General features: G+C 41.0%; 1 protein-coding gene across 1 annotated transcript in view; it reads right to left on the bottom strand.

The window, feature by feature from the left end:
* Nucleotides 1-2,031: 2,031 nt before the first annotated feature.
* Nucleotides 2,032-19,278, bottom strand: part of prmt3 (protein arginine methyltransferase 3) — a 62,837-nt gene continuing 45,590 nt past the window's right edge. The window contains exons 14-16 of the mRNA XM_085276014.1: nt 13,023-13,073; nt 12,340-12,427; nt 2,032-2,270 (exon numbers count right to left, since the gene is read on the bottom strand). Coding sequence (XP_085132140.1) covers nt 2,161-2,270; nt 12,340-12,427; nt 13,023-13,073 — 249 coding nt within the window. The 3' untranslated portion in view covers nt 2,032-2,160. The remainder of the gene's footprint in view (nt 2,271-12,339; nt 12,428-13,022; nt 13,074-19,278) is intronic.

Below are 19,278 nucleotides of genomic sequence, written 5' to 3' on the forward strand. Positions count from 1 at the left end.
AGGCTTTTAATCACGGCGGTGCCAGCTTTGTGAATTCTTTTTTTCGTCAGTTTTATCAAAGGACACATCAGTGCTTGTTTATTATGAAACAACACCGCAGAAAATGTGGGAATGATGCTGAACGATTTCCGTAAAAGTCTCTAGATGCAGGTCCCTCGCAGTCCAGCCAAAAATGACACTACTGAATGGAGCGTAGTTAAAGAGCTGACTCCACGCAACCAAAATCCCACGAATCCAACTTTGCAAGAAAAAATAAAACATGTACACAAAAAAAGCATTCGCCCTGTTTGATGTCACCTTGTACAGCACACTGTAGGAATAGAATGCCAGAGACGACAGGGAAGCGGTAGAAATGTGACCGTCAAATCATCATTAAGACAGGGAGCCAGGCCCAGAGTCCGCTGCTCCCCTCACAGATGACTCCTCTTTCTCGGAGGGGGGGGGGGGGGGGGGGGGGGGGGGGGGGGTAATTGTAAGCAGACCTGCTCGGTGAAGTATGTAAAGAGGCTTCAGTCAGCCTTTTTAAAGCTTAAATTCATTTTTGCATTGTCCCAGTAAACTCACGGAAGATGGATGATGCCCCTGCTGAGGTATCACACAGCTCAAAGTAGGACAATAAGGAGGGATACCTGGCAAGTGCACACAATCTGTAACAAAGAGCAGCCTCCTTTGGATGAGGCAGAGATGCATGTGAGTGATGATTTGAAGAATTAGTGAAATTAGTAAAATTGCGGATTTGAAGAGAAAGACTTAAGGTTGCACCTGACGCTGTCTTTAACTGTTAAACAATCTTCAGACATCAAGGTTGCATGTATAGTGGCTTCAGAAAAATATCCAGCCTCTCTGATTGCTGAACTGACTTTAAATGGTTTAGACAAGAGTTTGGCCAGCTGATATCCTCTACTTAATGATCCCCAATGGAAATCTTTTCTTTATAAAAATATGCTCTGCCTTTGGTGCTCCACTTTGTGCTTCTTGATTAACATTGACTGAATTTGATTTGAGACCCTCTGTGACACATAAAAGTCTGGATGTATTTTAAAGGCAGCAAACATTCACACTGCTTGTGCACACTGAGTCATGATGTCTATGGAACACCGTAGAACTACAAGATGACTGTGATGGTTTCCACAAGCACAGTGATTACCCAAGATTACCCCAGGAAAAAAAGATTCTAATTATATTATAAGATAAATCTTAAAAACTCTTTTGGGTAGAACTCAAGCAACTTTGAGTCACTCATTTTTTCTTTACATCTTGATTTCTGGGCTTCAGACTTGTAATTCGTTTTATTGACTTATTGACAAAGATAACTTAAGGCATGAACCAATGCTGTGTTCGCAAATAACAGACAACTTAGTAAAGAACAAATTTTAAATGGTATGTTCAGGCCAAAGCGGCCAAAACTTCATCAGAAATGGTCTCAGTGGAAGGATGGCCATCAAGAAGCCATCATTAAGAAAGGGAGGGGAAAAGGCTGAAGTATACCAAATTACACCAAAACTGGAATGGAAATCTGTGGCAACAGGTCTGATGCAGTGATGAACTCAAAAAGTGTCTATAGCTATCTGTAAAACATGGTTCCTGGTGGTAATATGATGCTACGGGCTTGATTCTTGGCAGCAGGGACAGTGACACTCATCCTAACCGAGAGAAGAGTAAATTCAGGCATAAACCTAACCCAGATAAACCTGCGCTAAATGTCCACAGAACCTGTGGCTGGTGTGATGGCTCCTGTTTCAGTATGACAGACTTGAAGCTATAACTGTGAGGGAAAAAAAAAAAAAGATGGACATTAAAGGTGGAAAATGAACATTTTTTACTCTAATGGGAAAATGTCAATTTTATCAAGGTAAAATTAAATAAATAAAACAATTAAGTGCACAAAGAGCAAAGAAGCCTTGATCCTTTGTTAACCATTTGCAGTTACTATTTCAACAGCATGCATTTGGCAGTATGTGTAAAAATAAACACATAGTCACGCTGAATGTGCATTTTTGTGTAGTTACACTGAATGTGCACAAAAAGACACTGACAAGGAGGAAATCTCATATTACAGTATGTTTTATTTCAAAAGCCAAGAACAATACCAACATTTAAAACACTTAAGGTATTAATTCTTTCGAACTACTCGTGGCAAGGACCATGTGATGGTTGTCCTTATTGGAGGCTATAAGTCTGCTTCCTGTCTCGGAGTTCAAAGGTAACCCACAGTGAGCGTGGATCCTTCTTGTTTTTGCGCACAGTGATCTTTCCCTGAAGCTCTTCCCCTAAAGAAAATATCAAAGACAGCGAAATATGAGTACAGTACACCTTTTTATACTGAAGTCTCATCACATTTAACTGGAGGGTCTCTCCCTCTTTCTCTTTGAAGGGATGCGTCATCATTAACTCATCTGTGAGCTGAAATCTACCCCTGAGGGATAACTTTCCACAAGAAGTAGAACTTTGCTCAAAATATAAAGGCTGTTAATAAGACACATTACAGTAAATCATCAGTTTTGAAGTAATATGAATTAAAAGAAATCAAATATAAACAGTTACAGCCAAAAACCACGTAAAAATCTGCAAATGAAACTCAGAGTTTAAAGAAAGACAAGATTTTTACCATCAGTTTGTCTTAATATATTCTAGTCAGGTAGGATTACTAACAAAGGCAGGAAGTCCCAAAGCACTGAACCAAAACTGAGAGGAAAAAAAAGAGCATTTTTTGTAAAAGAGGGACAGTGTTTCAGTATTTTCTACATTCTATAGTGTTAGCAAACAACAAAGAAACACCAAAACACCAAAATGCTATAAAGTATACATGCAGCTACATATGTCATATTTGCTCAAGTGCACTACTGATGTGTGTGGATTTTGTTTTTATTCACCTTATAGAAATTTCAGGGAAATAAAACTGGACATATCATGCACTGATAAAAAATAAATAAATGAATGAATAAATCAAAAGACAGAAAACAATTAGACTGAAATCAATCCGTGTGTCCATAGTAAACCAGAAATGAGTAACTGCTCATAAAAACAAGTCTTCCTGATGCCTTGCAGCACTACAGTGCTGCTGAGCTCAGGCCTTTGCAGTATGAGTTGAACGCACTGTCGCTTACAGAAATGATGATGTGTGTAAAGGCAATGTGGTTTAATGTATGTTAATAAGCAAGATTGTCTGTGAGCGTGCGTGTATGAATGCAGATGTGTCGCGATCCCCAGATGGCAGCAAGGAGGCAGCGCGTCTACAGTGCGATGCACGAGTGATCGGTGAGGCTGTGAGAAGGCGCTGCTGATTATGACGCATAATCACTCTGATTAACTTCACGTTTGACTGCTGGAGGTAAATGAATGTTTACCCAAATGGCAAACAAGCATCCTCTCACGCTCTCCATCCCCGGCCTGCCTCCTCTCCGCATGCTGCGCGCTCCACATAGCTGGAGGTTAGAGGAGGACGACGAGAGAAAATGCTGACAGTGGAGCTTTCTCCAGCAAACTGTCCGCCATCGCTGCTGTCATGTCTTACTCGTTTCCATGCCAACGGTGCTGTCACAGAATCTGCTGCTGGTGCTGTGCTCTGGGGCTGTCACTTCACTACAAGGAGGGCAAACAGCCGTGGCGTTTCTCTGTGGGGGCTTTTACAAAAACAAAAACCACTGTGTGACAAATTGTAATGGAACATAAGAATATTCCATATTTGGGTGTGGAAAGTGGGGGCCACTGCTATGTTGGGAGAGAACAGTGGTGAAAACTTTCTAGTTTATTACAACCTTATTACTGAATCACTTTCAGAAAGAGTATTTAAAAACAAGTAACCAAACCAAAAGTACACATGACAAGAAATCTTAGAGGAGAATATTGTTTGGTGCTGTCTTACTAAAATAAGCAAAGCAGTCACTTGAAGGGAGTGATGCTGTTCCAAGACCTGCATATATCATTCAGCATTAACACACCAGCACTCACAGATGGTAAAGTTACCCATGCCATGTGCAATAGTGCACACTGATCCTACTGGAAATGCTCTCTTTTTAACTGTGCGTTGATAGCATATGTTTATATATTAAAATTGCCCATAGGTGTGAGTGTCTCTCTGTGTTAGCCCTGCGCCAGGTTGGTGGCCTCTCCAGGGTTTACCCCGCATCTCACCCTATGGTAGCTGAGCTAGGCACCAATTGTTTTATTAAAGCTGCTCCTTTAAGGACCCAAAGATCATCAACAAATAACCAAATTAATTTTCAGATGTTCCAACAGGTATTTTTCAGCAGCTCGTCCAGTCTTTTGTTGCCCTTGATCTGTTTCTAATTTGTGAATGGCAGAAAAAAAAAGGGTTTAAACAGCATCGCAACCTTTTTAGGAAATAAAGTTGTACTAGTTAGTTAATCATTTATTATTAATCTCTGGCTCTCTTCCATAGCACATCTTCCTTCCCTCACTCCCAACCGGTCGCAGCAGATGGCCGCTCCTCCCTGAGCCTGGATCTGCTGGAGATTTCTTCCTGTTAAAAGGGAGTTTTTCCTTCTCACCGTTGCCTGTAGCACTTACTCATAGCGGGTCACATATGATTGCTCGGGTTTTCTCTGTCTTCTTTGTATTATTGTAGGTTCTTTACCTTACAATATCAAGCGCCTTGAGGCAACCGTTATTTAGATTTGGTGGTATAAAAATAAAATAAAATTGAATTACTACACTGGTTAATAACTTTTGTAATGTTCTTTTTTCATGCCAATCATCCAGTTTGTTTTTTTATAACTAATAAAACTTTACCAAAAGATTTCTACAAAAGACAATACACAGAAATGTTGCAAACCTGAAAACAAGATACATCCCATAGTAATAAACTGAAAGACACCATTCTGCCCCCGACTCCACCCCCAACTTAATAAACTTGGTCATCGGTCAACAATATAGAAGCAAAACTACCCAACCGTGAAGGAAAAGGTCACTGACACACATGCCTAGTTTGTCTTTTCCTGTGTCTCTACAAAGGCTGAAGTCTGGTCTCTGTGCATTTGACTTATAAAATGAGACAATTTCCACAATCTAAAGCTGATAAAGAAAACCATTAGAAATCAGTCAATGATAGCTATGAAACAAACTCTCTTTCCTTATCCTTGTTTTTTAGGAACTGAATATACCTAAGCCATAAGTTTCTAGAGGACTGGGTTTTGCCTTACTGGTAGTCTTGTGATGGAGTGTGGTGGTTTTGGGAGGCTGCAGTCAAACTTCACTTGATAAGAGGTTGATAAAGGCCAAAGAAATAATTGCTTGACCTTTGGTAACCTTTTGTTAAAACAGCACTGAAAGGAAAATAAAAATGTCTTGTGACCAAAGACTCATGCTCTCTAAGCTGTCCGTCTAATGTCAGCTGTGTATTGCAGCATACAAACAACCCATGACAGAGTGTCTTTTCAGTCATGGTGTATGCAAGCAGCTCTGCTGTAATCAGTCAGTGCAAACTCCCAGTGGAAGAGGGCCTCGTGCTTTCAGTAAACTGGCCGTTCAGAACCTTGGAGAAAGAGTTAACCATGTGTGGAAATGAGTCGGGGAACGGTGTCGGGCTTTCACTGCGATGTCATACATCACCGTGCCAGTATCATTAAGCACCACCAGGCCCACAGAAAGCGCCCATGTCAGCCCAGTGCAGCGTTTCTCCATGAAATTACACCAGAGTTATATGTGATTCATTTAAACTGTTGTCATTCACATTTCACTTAGCACTCCTGTAGTCTCCTGTAGAACTAGTACCACCATCTCCCTCTAAAAATCTTTTTCTAAAAGTGTAAAGAAAGGGAATACAAGGAGAGGAGGGAAAGTCGCAGAGAGTATAAAGAGGGACGCGCGCACAGTTAATTTAGCAACACAACAGAGCTAAAAATAGTTCATTTCAAGCACATGTTCACTCTTAAAGCTTCTGGGGATCCTTCTGTCATCCTGATGTATATTTTTATACAAAAGGGCAAGCCACAGCAGCTGACTTCACCTGACACTGATGTGATGCTCATAGCTACATTTCACTCACAATTCTCTGGCATACTCCCTTATGCTCCAATCTGCTTTCATCTAATCCTTTTCTGCTTCTCAGGTCTCGTTCAGCGCACAGCGAAGAGGCAGAGGTGCAGAGATGATGGATTGTATATCCCGAGCACCGGTCTACACTCACAACTGATCCATGTGTTGAATTACAACCCTGAAGAACTTTAAGCTTAGCTCGGCCACTGCTGCTCGACAGCTCAAGGACCCTCAGAGTTCAAACAGGATAGAGGGGGAGGGTTGAGGAGGTAAAGAGGTGTTTAAACTGTGCCTGGAGAGGTGAGGCAGGGAGGGAGGGGTGAGGATATTTGGAAGAGCTACGGTTCCACTCAGGACACACGATGTGAGTCATGAAAATGGGGGCAGGAATAAAGACTACCTGACTGACCAATGAAAGCCTGGATGATGATGCACGCCCATGTTTTAGCTGCTCTGACTAGCTCTGAGCACGTAACCAGGGCACTGCTTCAGCTCAAGGTACTTTCTTGGACCGAAACAAAAAAAAGGCAAAGAAGAAAATGTGACCTTTCTCCAGTGAACATTAAGCAGGTAAAACTGTGAAAAACAGACCCTCCTCTTCAATACTAGAGCTACACAAACACACCAGAGCATGACAAATGATTTTCTGTTTAATTTATTACGCTGCCAGTCGGGAGGATTTGCAGCAATGTTTTGTTCCAGGCTGCTGCGTGCCTACTCTCTCTTGAGCAAGGGCCTCCCACAGAAGTGCGGCCTTAGAGTTAATTACTGCTGCACCTCGTACAAACACATCAAATAAGATTTGGTCCCGCCACGATAAATCACCACAGCCTGAGCCAATATGAAACACAACCACTGGCTGTTTATGCTCAGCCCTTACTTCGGCCAATCAGAGCTAAAAGTGCTTCTCAGTCATAACCCGAGAGGAGAGGCCATTGTGTGTGTGTATGTGTGTGTAACAGAGACTTTTATCATCTTCAAGGTAACTTTAGAAAGTTTTCTCTTACAGCTAAGGGGAAGTTTAGTACAGAACTATGCAAAAACAATTGTGCATTTCAGTGTGTAAAGAAGAATGTGTGTATATGGGTGTTGTAAAAGTACACCATGGGAGCCTAGCAGGCAGCCGGTGAATGCTGTTAAAAACTCCATTTCTGGTTTACAGCCCCTGGAGGAGGCTGGAGACCGTTAGGGTGCTGGGGTAGAGGAAGCACATCAATAACCTGCTTCTCCCTTCATTTTATTCTTCCATTTAACTTTTTCTGCTTGCACTGCTCGGTTCAAGCTTGAGACGCATGCACAAACTGATGGATCTTTATGGACTTAATCTGTCCAATTTGAGGCAGAATCTTCTAGGCTGAAAAAGCTCAGGCTACAAACACATCTGTGTCTGTGTGTTTAATGGTGCAACATGACATTATGCCTTCTAGATAATTCAGGACTAGGTAAAATAGGCACTGATCAAAGAAGACCAGAGTGAGACAGAACATGTGTAGAGGTGGGAGGAATGAACAAGTTTAAGTCTACAAACTGGTCTAGTGGCCTCTAGAGGTAGTCATATCCATTACACTCCAAAAATAACCAGAGCTCAGAAGTTTCTACAGGAAAGGTAACATCCTATGAAGGATTACCAGAGCCAGAAGCTGATGGCAGCACATGCAAAAGAGGAGTATACCTAGACACACCACCAGCCAGCTGCCTTCCAGACTTATATTCAAATCTGCTGTTTCGTTTTAAATTGTAATTTTTTTAACCCAAATTAGCAAAAACTATAACTGTCAGCTTGTAGATGTTACTGTTTGATTTTCTGACATTAATATGCTCAGACTGCCAATGGCCAGTCTGTGAACAGACTGGCCATTGGCACATGAGGTTTTTTACATTTTTGGTGTTCACCGGTTGTGTACAGGATAGTTGTTTATTGGAGGTCCCAAAAACATGATAACACACATGATAATAAGCATTAATGTACACCGCATATTTAAAGGAAATCGGCTCTTTAGTTTCCTGAAATCTAGAAATCTACAAAAATGCACACAAATAATAATACTACTACTACTAATAATAATAATAATGAAGCCCTGTTTTGTCATAAGCCCATAGAACAGTTTTGGTGCTGCTTAAATCTTTGAACTTGAAATAAACAGAATTCTGCCTCAAAAAAAAAAACTTGACCTGATTTAAATGATCTCCTGTTCATGATCATATTGCTAGTCTGAGGTCACTCTCTGGTGGACCATTTCTGATGAATTTCACTTTGTGCCCTGAGATTTCACCTGAGATGGACCTTAGACCTAATTTTTGACTATTCTTATTACCAACATGTCTTTTACCAAAAAATAGGCTGATACATTCATATTATCGCTGTCGCTCTTCATTTTTTGGCATAAGGAGAGGGATGGGACAGTAAAGTCTAGCATTGTGCATGCTCTAAAGGATGGCACTGCTTCAGATGGTAAAAATGATCTGCGGTGTTATATGCCTTGCAGTGCATACTACAGGACAAAATCTCTTCTCTCTAAAAAAAGAGCAGAGCATATCACCACAAACATTTCATACAAACTGTTAAGCACGATAGAGGAGGGGTGATGATTTGGGCTTGTTTTGTAGCCACAGGATCTGGTTAACATGGAGTGATTGCACCTACCATGAACTCCCCCTGATTAAGATATTTTTCAGTCTAATGTCAGGCCATCTGTCTGAGAGCTACAGCCTTGCTGCAACAGGACTATGATCTTTAGCATAGCAACAAATCTCTGGCTGAAGAAGGAAAAAACAAAATCAAGGTGGCCCAGTCAAAATGCTAACTGTAACATAATTGAAATGCTGTAGTAGGCCTGTAAGAGAGCTGTACATAAATTAATGACAACAAACATCAATGAAATGAGAAAACACTGTAAAAAAAAAAGTGTGGTCAGCATTGCTCAACAATGTATTAGACTGACAAAATTAAACAGAAAAGTAAAACTTAAAATTATTACTGCTAAAGGTTCCACAGACTACTAAATCGTGGGTTGAACTTTTTGTGTTTTTCACACTATTCTTTTTCACATGACCATGTCATGCACTATTATGTGAAAAAATCTGGTGCATAATGCTTCTTGGTATCACTGTGCAGCTTCCTAGTTCTGTTCTGTTTTAGCATACTATTCTTCTCTGCTCTCTCTCTGATGCATTTATCTTCCCTAGGATAATGCAAAGCCCGTGATAGCGTCTGTGCAGCATCAGAAGTTTTGACATTCTTATCACCCTGGGTGCTGGCCTCGCAGGCTGAGCACGGCTAGGAGTAGCTGGACATCAAGCGGCTCTGTCCCCACACAGGTCATTTATTACAGCAGACTAAGTCTGATATCTGGCCACTGAGTGGACAGCCAGTCTCAAAGCTCATCCATTCCCACTTCAGCAGACATATCCATGATTCCCATTATGATAACATAGAGAGAAAGAGTTTACAGCAGTAATAAATGTGAAATCATCCAGACATTATGTATTACAGTGGTGTGAAAAAGTGTTTACCCCCCTCCTGATTTCCCTTTCTTTTTTATGTTTTTCACATCTAAATGTTTCATATTGTCAAACAAATTTAAATACTAGACAAAGATAACACAAGTAAACACAAAATGTTTTTTCCAAATGAAAGTGTTTATTATTAAAGGGGAAAAAATCCAAACCTACCCTACCTACCCTGTGTGAAAAGGCGATTTCCCCCATAAACCTAATAACTGTTTGGGCCAACCTTCGCAGCAACAACTGCAAACAAGCGTTTGCGATAACTGACAATGAACCTTTTACATGGCTGTGGAGGAATTTTGGCCCACTCATGTTTGCAGAATTGTTGTAATTCAGCCACGGTGGAAGGTTTTCGAGCATGAACCACCTTTCTTAAGGTCGTGCCGCAGCATCTCAATCGGATTTAGATCAGGATTTTGATGGTTTAAGAAAAACAAATGAAGACTTTGGAGTGGCCTAGTCAGAGGTGGACTTGCTGGTGTGTTTTAGATCATTTTCCTGTTGCAGAACTCAAATCCGCTTGAGGTCACAAACAGATGGCCAAATATTTTCCTTAAGGATGTTTTGGTGACAGCAAAATTCACAGTTCCATTTACCACAGCAAGTCTTCAACGTCCTGAGGCAGCGAAACAGCCCCAAACCATTATATGACCACCATATTTTCTGTTGGTATGATGTTCCTTTTCTGGAATGCTGTGATACTTTTACGTCAGATGTAATGGGACACACACCTTCCAAAAAATTAAACTTTTGTCTTGTCAGTCGACAGAATATTGGGGAGTCTTGGGGATCATGAACATGTTTTTTGGCAAAACTGAGACAAGCCATTACATTCCTTTTGCTCAGCAGTGGTTTTGTCTTGGTACTCTGCCATGCAGGCCACTTTTGCCCAGTCTCTTTCTTATGGTAGAGACATGAACACTGACCTTAACCTTAAGTGAGGCCTGCAGTTCTCTGGATGTTTTCTGGGATATTTTATGACCCCTTGGGTGAATTGTTGCTGTGCTCTTGGGTGAATTTTGGCTGGCCAGCCACCCCGGTAAAGTTCCATGTTTTTGCCATTTGTGGATAATGGCTCTCAATGTGGTAGGCTGGAGTCCCACGGCTTTAGAAACAGCTTTATAACCTTTTCCAAGCTAAGATATCTCATTTATTTTGTTGTTCATTTTTTCCTGAATTTCCTTGGTATGTTGTCGGGCTTTTGAGGATCTTTTGGTCTACTTCACTTTGTCAGGCAGGTCCTACTTAAGCGATTTCTTGATTAAGAACAGGTGTGGCAGTAATCAGGTGTGGGTGTGGCTAGAGAAATTAAACTCAGCTGTCCCAAGATGTGATATACCACACTTAGTTTATATTATAACACACCTTCATTTAGAAACTGCATTTTGTGTTTACTTGTGTTATCTTTGTCTGGTATTTAGTGTGACAAACATACAAAAAAAAACAGGAAATTAGGAAGGGGCAAATACTTTTTCACACCACTGTATATAAACTGATATACTGTGACGGGAATACCATTTTTGAATGCAACACTAGCAGCAATAATCGTTTCTTTTACAATAAAGAGAAAAGAACTGGCTGGTTGAGTTTGAGAATCAGCACCATGTCTGAAAAGGAAAACATGCTGGAACCTTCAAATTCTTCAACCATTTCTGAGATGAAAAGACTTTTTAATAAGGTGATCTGACTTTGTTTTTCCTTTTTGTTTTCTAACAGCAAAACCCCTGTGTGTTAAACTGAGGAAGAATGCCTTTACTGCCAGCCACTGGAGAGCCAGCTTTATCTGAGGGATGAAATTTTAGGTTTAGCCAGCCCTCAATTTTTGAAACACCTTTTAAACCTAGTTGAGGCTTAAGATTTAGTTTTAGGGATATAGTTAGAATTAGGTTAAGAGTTGTACGGTTACTTGTGATCGTTAAACTTGGAAATGTTTAAGTGAATATAATAAAATAAATGGTGAAATAAATGTCCTCACAACAACAAACACACTGACACACTTGTGTCACGCTTGTGTCACACTTTTGTGCTTATATGAGGGTTTAGTAACTGATGGCATTTTGTAAAGTGTGAGAGCCACACCACAAGGGGCCTTGACATGATAGCATAATGGCTCTGAGTACCCTGCCGTGGGCATCTGCTTGTGATTCTAATGGACACACATGACACCATAAAACAAAATGTCTTCTAATAATGTACTTCTGCGTCAGTGTCCTCACAATGAAGTGAAATCTGTAATATTTAAAAAAATATAGCTATTAGATGAATCACTGTATGATGCTGTTAGTGAACACAAGACACAGGACAAGACGTCCAGTTCAGTTTGGTGGAGATTGGGCTTAAAGAAAGTCATTTCCATAAACAATCATACAAATACGACTCACATCAAGCTCTATCAGTTAACTGTCTTTTAACGTGCTGATACAGCGATTCCGCAGATATTTGACTGGCCAGTTACAAAACGCCTCCCTTGTAACATATCATGATTCAGAGGCCTGCAGCTGGCTATCAGATGAAGTTTTACATGGTGCCTCTGATGGCTGAATGCGATTTGTTTTGATCCCTCGCTGTCACTGTGTTTGACGGATAATGGGTGTCAACCAGCCTCACTACATCTCCACCACAGACAGATTACTGACTGCAACACGCTATGACGCACCCCAAAGGGTCCAGAAGAGTGAAATGATATCATGAGAATTACCACACCTGAATATTAAATGCAAACCTGCCTATAAAATATGTAAATAAGAGTAAAAAAAATTAAACTGAACTGAGTAGACAGTAGCACTAAACGTTGCACAGTGTCGTAGAGTGTTTCTCAGGGAAGTGTTGACTCACCGGCTTGGACAGACACAGGTTTCTCCAACAGGAACACGGTCTGTTTCCAGTGTGTCTTTGTGACCTGAGGACCAGTGGAGAACATCACCTAGTAATGTGGAGAGGGAAAAAACATTAGCAGAGCATCCTAAAGTCAGTACTGAGTTTCTATAAAGGAGGATCACTTTGTCATTTTGTATTATTGTGCAAAAAAACAAAACATTTGAATGCTTAAGGACTTCAAATCTATTTATAGGGCCAGATTTTTGTGAACGAAATTAGCATTAATGTGAAACTATTTCAAAAGAGGAAACCATGTTTTTTTGATTCCTGTCAAATATGCCACAGAAAGAAGAAAAAAAAGGTGAGGTGAGTTTCTGTTAAAGCTGACCCACTCTTACAGCTATTGGTCTCTGAATCATTTATAGCTGAGTATGTACAATAAACAGAATCTTACTGAAATTCAAATCAATAGAATGCAACTTGAGTTTCAGGTAAAAGAGGAAGTGCAATCAGAAGGCGTGTCTGTGCTGCTCACACAGCTTGGCATCGCCTGTTCCAACTGGCCGGCTCTGCTGGGTAAGTGCTTGTATCAGCAGTCGGCTAGGACGCCCGTCGATTGCCAGCGAATGCCTCAGGGAGGAGGAACACGCTAAAGCGTGAACATAATTGAGTTTCCGTTAAATGGCTCGGTCGCTGCTTACCTTGTTGCTGCAGCCTTTGTCGAAGAAAATGTCAAAGTAGCCCACAATTGCCTGCAATGAAATATGAGGGGTGTGTTAGAATGTGACAGTACAATAAACCCCTGGATTTGTTTGACTACACTGCAACGGTGACATGCAGAGCTGAGAGAGCGAGTGCGCACGAGGCTGGAGGCAGACCATGTCTCGAGATATTAATGAGCAATATGAGCCACATGATAAGGACTGTGTTCAAGAACAAGACAGTAAAAACAAACTGGGAGAAAAAAAAAAAAACTTTCGATATGCACCCTTATCTTTGTGTTTAAAGTGCTCCTTAAAGGAGAAAGCGCAATTCAGCTTTGTCATGTTATTCTTACGTGTGAGAGTTGGGCATATTGATGCAAATATCAATAGTATCAATAGTATTGATATCAAGGCTGGTATTGCTATTGGATCAATACTAGCATGATAGGATCGATACTTTGATCAATACTGCCACTAAGTTTAGTAGGAAGCCAACTAAACTGCATTAATTTAAAAAATAATATAAAATAAACCTTAAACATGCACAATGAAAAATGTTTGAACCTTTTTGTGTTGACTTTCTATTTTGTTTCTAGCCTATAGAACATTTAAAGCACAGACATTGACAGAGACATGATCAGATGGATATTTACATTCCAGGCCTCCAAACTTGGTGGTCATTAAAATATGTTCAGAATTTGAAAACTGAACATGATTCATCTCATGAATCACGACACACTGCTCTCCACTGGTATTGGTATCGGCAGTACTGGCCCTCTATTTACAGGGCCAGTGTGCAGTATTGCACAGCCCTAGTGTGTGGTCTGTAGAGCCACAGTGGCAATGCCAGCTTACATATAGTAGATATCAAAATGAGTTGTATGGGAACTGCATTCTATTTTCTTCAGCCCCACTTCTTCTCAAAAACAACTTGCTTTCTCATTTAGGCTGAGTCAACAACATGTCCCCGCGTGCTCCCTCTCACCTCGCTTGAGACTTGTCACTGGACAAAAGAAACAAATTACCGCATGAGGCAACACTGGGCGAAATTTGCTGACAGTAACAAAAATATATACCTTAGATTGTTATATGAAATTATCAAAGGTGGCTATTTTGGTGGCAGTGTTCCAATAATGTAAAAAAAAAAAAAATCTCAAAAGTCAGGAAAAGAAGAAAAGGAAAGGTTAAGGAAAATGAATGACGCTTTACTCCATACATTTGAATTTAAATCAACAATTCCCACAAGGAAAAGGGAAATCGGACATCTGAAAAATCTCTGGTCCAATAATGAGCTTTTAACATGTCTTACAGTTGTGTAAATTCACTAAAAACCAGCAAGGAAGTGTGGTTTTTGCTCCAAAACATGCTCTGTAGTCCTGCAGCGCCATAAACACATTTGACTGAAAAACAAACTGAGGGAAAGTCTTTAGGTGACCATTGTCAAATATGAGGTGTAACCCCCCCCAGGTTTGTTTTCCTCTCATATCTGCCCCCACTGGAGGAACAAAGCCACTCTATCAATCTCAGGAGCGCACTTGTAGTGGCAATGATGCAGAACTAATAGCTTTTAATCCTGATGCAGCTGACAACTTGGAGGCCGGCTCTCTGAGACAAAGAAGAGCTGAATCAATGCAAGAGAGGAAAATAGTATACAGAAGAGAGGAAAGGAAGCTGTAAAGGTAGGAAAACAGACAAAAGGTAGGGAGACAAAAACTGCAAGGTAATGGAAGATGGGGAATGGAGGATGGGGAAACCATTTAAATGCCAGAGGGAATGCTGCTTCTTCTTTCAAGACATAAAATACAGTACCATCTGTTCACAGCTTCTGTAAAACTCTCCAAACAATTTCAGATTTTTTTGCAATACTAAAAGTATTTGCAGCAAACTCAAAAATACACATACGCAACCCTGATAATCATGCTGCTGTCAGAAGCTGCGTTCAATAAACTCCACGCACCGAGGCTTCAATCAACCTTTATCGACTGAGACAGGCAGGGGCAGCACCGCAAGTCGCAGCTAAACCGTGAGAAAAGAACCCAAAGTGGATAAAAGAGCATGTCAACCCAATGCAATTATGGCTTTTAATGAACGCTACAGAAAAGCTCGCTGCTCAGGTAATTAGGAAATTAGCTGTAATTACTCGTCAGGCAGAGCAGATTCACCTCTCTCAGCCAGAGAGGCAGAGATCATCCTCATCACGCCTCGTCGATGACAATGCCTCATAAGCGAGATTGATTGTCACTTCTTGCGTTGTGCAACTTTCACACAGCCAGCGAGACGGGCAATTAAAATTTAGGCCAGAGAAACTTGCAAATACACAAACAGCTTAGCAGCTCAGAGCCCCATTAAAATCGCAACTGAAAAAACAGGATGTAACAGCCTCATAAATAAAACAGAAGAAGATCAAATGAGGTCTGGATGACTCACCTGATTTGTACATGTTTTAGCACTTTTTTAATTAAAGAGGAAGAGAAGAACTTATCAAACTTATCCGGGTGTCCGAAATGACTTAGTAAAAGCTTGAAAGTTCAACTTCAGATGGGTATTGAAAACAGTAAAAAGAAGTTTATTTTCGCATGGAAAAAAAAAGGTGAATTCCCTGAAATGGAAATTATTTTAGTATTTAAACAGACAACAGGCATCATGTCACAGATTACAGAGTTGTTATAGCTAGCCAGAGGGCAAATATTTGCCCATGTACTCCCATATTTATTTTGAGCCTTGTCTCTGTCCACCTGATGAATTTAAGCATGGTAATCTCTCTCTTTATTCCTCAGTTTCTCCAAAAACTGGGAAGGATACTAAATTACAGCACGGCATATAGCGTTTTTAAGACAAATACTAATGCCGATATTTTGATAAAAGTATTGGTCTCAGCATTTATGTCAGTTTTATGAGCTTATAATGTGACAAATGCTGTCACCGATAACTTGCTCACACACACTTCCTGACTTTGCTCAGATTCCAAACACGTGTGTGGTCATCAGGGACACTAAAGAGTACGCTCATGTGCACAAACTATACACCATCAACACTCATAAATAACATGATTGAATGGCGTTTCTCACACATCTTTGCTTTTTTACTTTACATTTATCGACAGTTAATGGTACCAGTACTGGCAACGAGCAAATAGCTAATAACGACCGATATAAGACCGCCGCCCATGCTAAACAGTGATCTCTATGCTAAATGTTACAATTTTCTTCACCAGTAGATGGACTGCTCCATCTACTAAGCAGGTAGCAAATAGTAGGTGTTTGCTGGAAAAAAGCTGTCCTGTTTGGCGTTAAACAAAAAAAATTTTGTGTCATACCTGACATCTTATGAAATCAGATAAAAGCCTATGTTTCCTACCATATAGGGGATGAAGACAAAAAGGGATCAAAAACATAAGACAGAGGAGAGGAAGCACAGAGCCACATACACACACAACCACACACCAAAAACAGGACAAATCAGAACGAGCGCTTTTCATTTTCATCAGCGTTTAGCCTTGGGCCCCGGCTCTGTCTGTGATAAGTGATGACAGTGGGATTCTTGGCGGCCCACAGAGGAGGCTCTGCAAGACTGCAGCTCTCCGGCCCCCATTCTCCAGGAAGAACAGGGGGAAAATTAATAATTATCATCATGGATAACACCAACAGGGAGCAATTCATCATCGCTCCTCTTTCGCCTGGCTATGTGTCAGCGAGCCGCGTGGCCCGTCCAGATACTATTATACGGTGGTGGGGAGGGGGATGCATGAAAAGAGAGGGTGGGTTAAAAGGACGGAAAGGAAGGGGCGGTGAGGTGGAGGGAGGGAGGGGGCGGGAGAATAGAGGGCTAATGCGCTTTTGATGGGGTTTATCCAGGCGTGGAGGCTTCAAGCACGACCACCTCACGAGCAAGATGTTGTGAATTCCTCCCCCCTTCCCCCTACGTTTCTCCTCTCAGCCTCGCCATTCAACTGCAGCCGTGAGGCTCAGGTGGAGCACGAGTCAGCACACCTGCAGGTGGTGTTCCTCATTCGTGATGCTCTACAGTAACAGTTAGAGAAGGTCGAGAGGCAAGCTGTGCAAAACCGACTGTTTGCTCCACTGCTGAGCTTTGCTCCTGAGTGCTTGATGAATGCACGAGTGGAGGGCATGTTAAAATAGCATAGTCACACGGCATGAAGACAAACTCCAGCTTTGTCACTTTAAAGCCTTTACCTTTGGGCGTTGGTCACTGTTAATTTGTTTGTCCCAAAGTGTGGGACACAGTAACAAGTAATAAGAGAAATTCTGTTTGAAATTAAGTATATCTTGGAAGGGCCGCAGCGCTCTTGACTTTGGGAATGGCTGCTCTAAATCACTAATCAGGCCAAAGGCTCTTTTAATTATCTACATCCTGTATTTACTGACTCATTTTATACAGGTCACAATTTTGTTTAATTAACAGGTTTACCAAATTTAGTAGATTGGTATTGCATTGGTCAGCAAATGCCCTTTTTAAATACTGAACCGGAAATAGTGCCATTATATGCTGTCAGTGCTGAATGTTACAACCACTATTCATAAATACATACTAGAATTACCACTGTTAGAATCACTATGGCTACTAATCAGTGTTAAGGACCTGGTGGATATCAGTTTCCTTTGACCTAACTTGAGGGAGCCCAGAACAAGCTTTATACAACTTTGTGATCACATATAATAATAATAATAACAGTAGTAATAGTGAACTGTATCGATGTTAGACAATGCTATTTGAAGGGAAAACACATTCTAAGCACATTTTTTTCCTCAATCAAATATAATCTAGCCAATTAAAGTGCTGCGTGTATTACCCTTCTGTAGACAGACATGCAGACTTTTAAGTTTAAACTCAGAACACTTCCTCTGTAACTTTCAGGACATTTGCATAAATCAGTGTGCTGATGATGATTTGTAAGTGGAAATAACCTGCCAAGGCAGTTTTTTTCTGACAATCAACTGATAGCTTAACTCAAAATGCTGCATAGTGCTGCATTGTTAAGAGTTAGAGTGGATTTCTGAAAATTGTCCTTGAAGTTGAAGAGTACCTGTCCTGTCAGTCCAGAAGGCCACCCCCCCCCCCTCCCTTATACACCCAATTCAAATTTGATGGAAAGCAGGTAAGAGATGGATTGCTCACTTTTTTTTCTCTGTAGCGCTACAGTAGCTATGTCAGCAGCACCGAGACAGCAGTGTTAAAATTAATTACAGACAGAAACTTATTCTCTCCTGCTATGCCATCAGCATTCATCTTTTCCACCCTTAGGAGAGGGGGTGAGATATTTTGCTACTCACTCTACAGTTTAGGTAAATGGATCATGATGGCAGCAATGCTTTAGAGGGTTAAGCCAAAAAAAAAGATACAGATGCCAGACCAGTCAGAGTTTTAATGAAAATTTCAGCACATATAGTTTGTATGCAGCAGGTAGATTTCAACGTTTGCATGTAAACAGGGTGCAAAGTGTGTGGAATTCAAGAGGGAGGAAAGGAAAAAGGGACTGGGAAAAAACAGCAAGAGTGAAAGGATTTGTCTTGTGCGTGAGCGGCGCAGACGCAGGGGTTGTGCTGTTCATTTAATGCAAGGTTAGGCAGGCTGAGCTGATGAATGGACTGTCGACAGGAGAACAAAAGCAGGCGCTCCATCACAGGACAGGAGAAGCAGCTCTCCCTCACCAATCCCTGAGCACTGGTCCAGGAGCAGTTTACCCTTCACACACCCCAATCTTAACTACTACTGAGGAGCTGTGGCCAATACTGACTACAGGTCAGTGTCTTTATGGTAACAACATTCTACTCCCACAGGGCAACAGTCCGTCTGTAAATCCTGAGACAAGCAGGCTGGATACTCAAGGCAGGTATTTACAATTTACACGAGTGACACTTAGAGTACTTGCATTATAAATGCAAAAAAACCAAAACAACCCTACATGAAACAAGCATGACTGAACGATAAATTGTACACATCAGACGTACACACACATACAGTATCTGTCCTCCTACATACATCACAGCAACCGAGAATAATAAGACATGTGAAACAACAGGAAGAAAGCAGGACAAAGTATTGCCAAAAAATAACAATAAACTGAAAAACCACTTCCGTAATGTATGATCCTATCATCTGTTACCTCTAACATGACTGGACTTACAATCCAGAAATAGAAACGGGATGTTTTCAATTACAGAGCAGAGAAGACAGGAAAAATGAAAGGATGTTTACAAATCCCATTAAATCCACCAGCCTTACCCAGGGAGCA

The sequence above is a fragment of the Mchenga conophoros genome, linkage group LG1 (genome assembly GCF_057382185.1).
Source record: "Mchenga conophoros isolate Kocher_MC1m ecotype Shallow Benthic linkage group LG1, M_conophoros_male_GT1.1, whole genome shotgun sequence".
NCBI lineage: Eukaryota > Metazoa > Chordata > Actinopteri > Cichliformes > Cichlidae > Mchenga > Mchenga conophoros.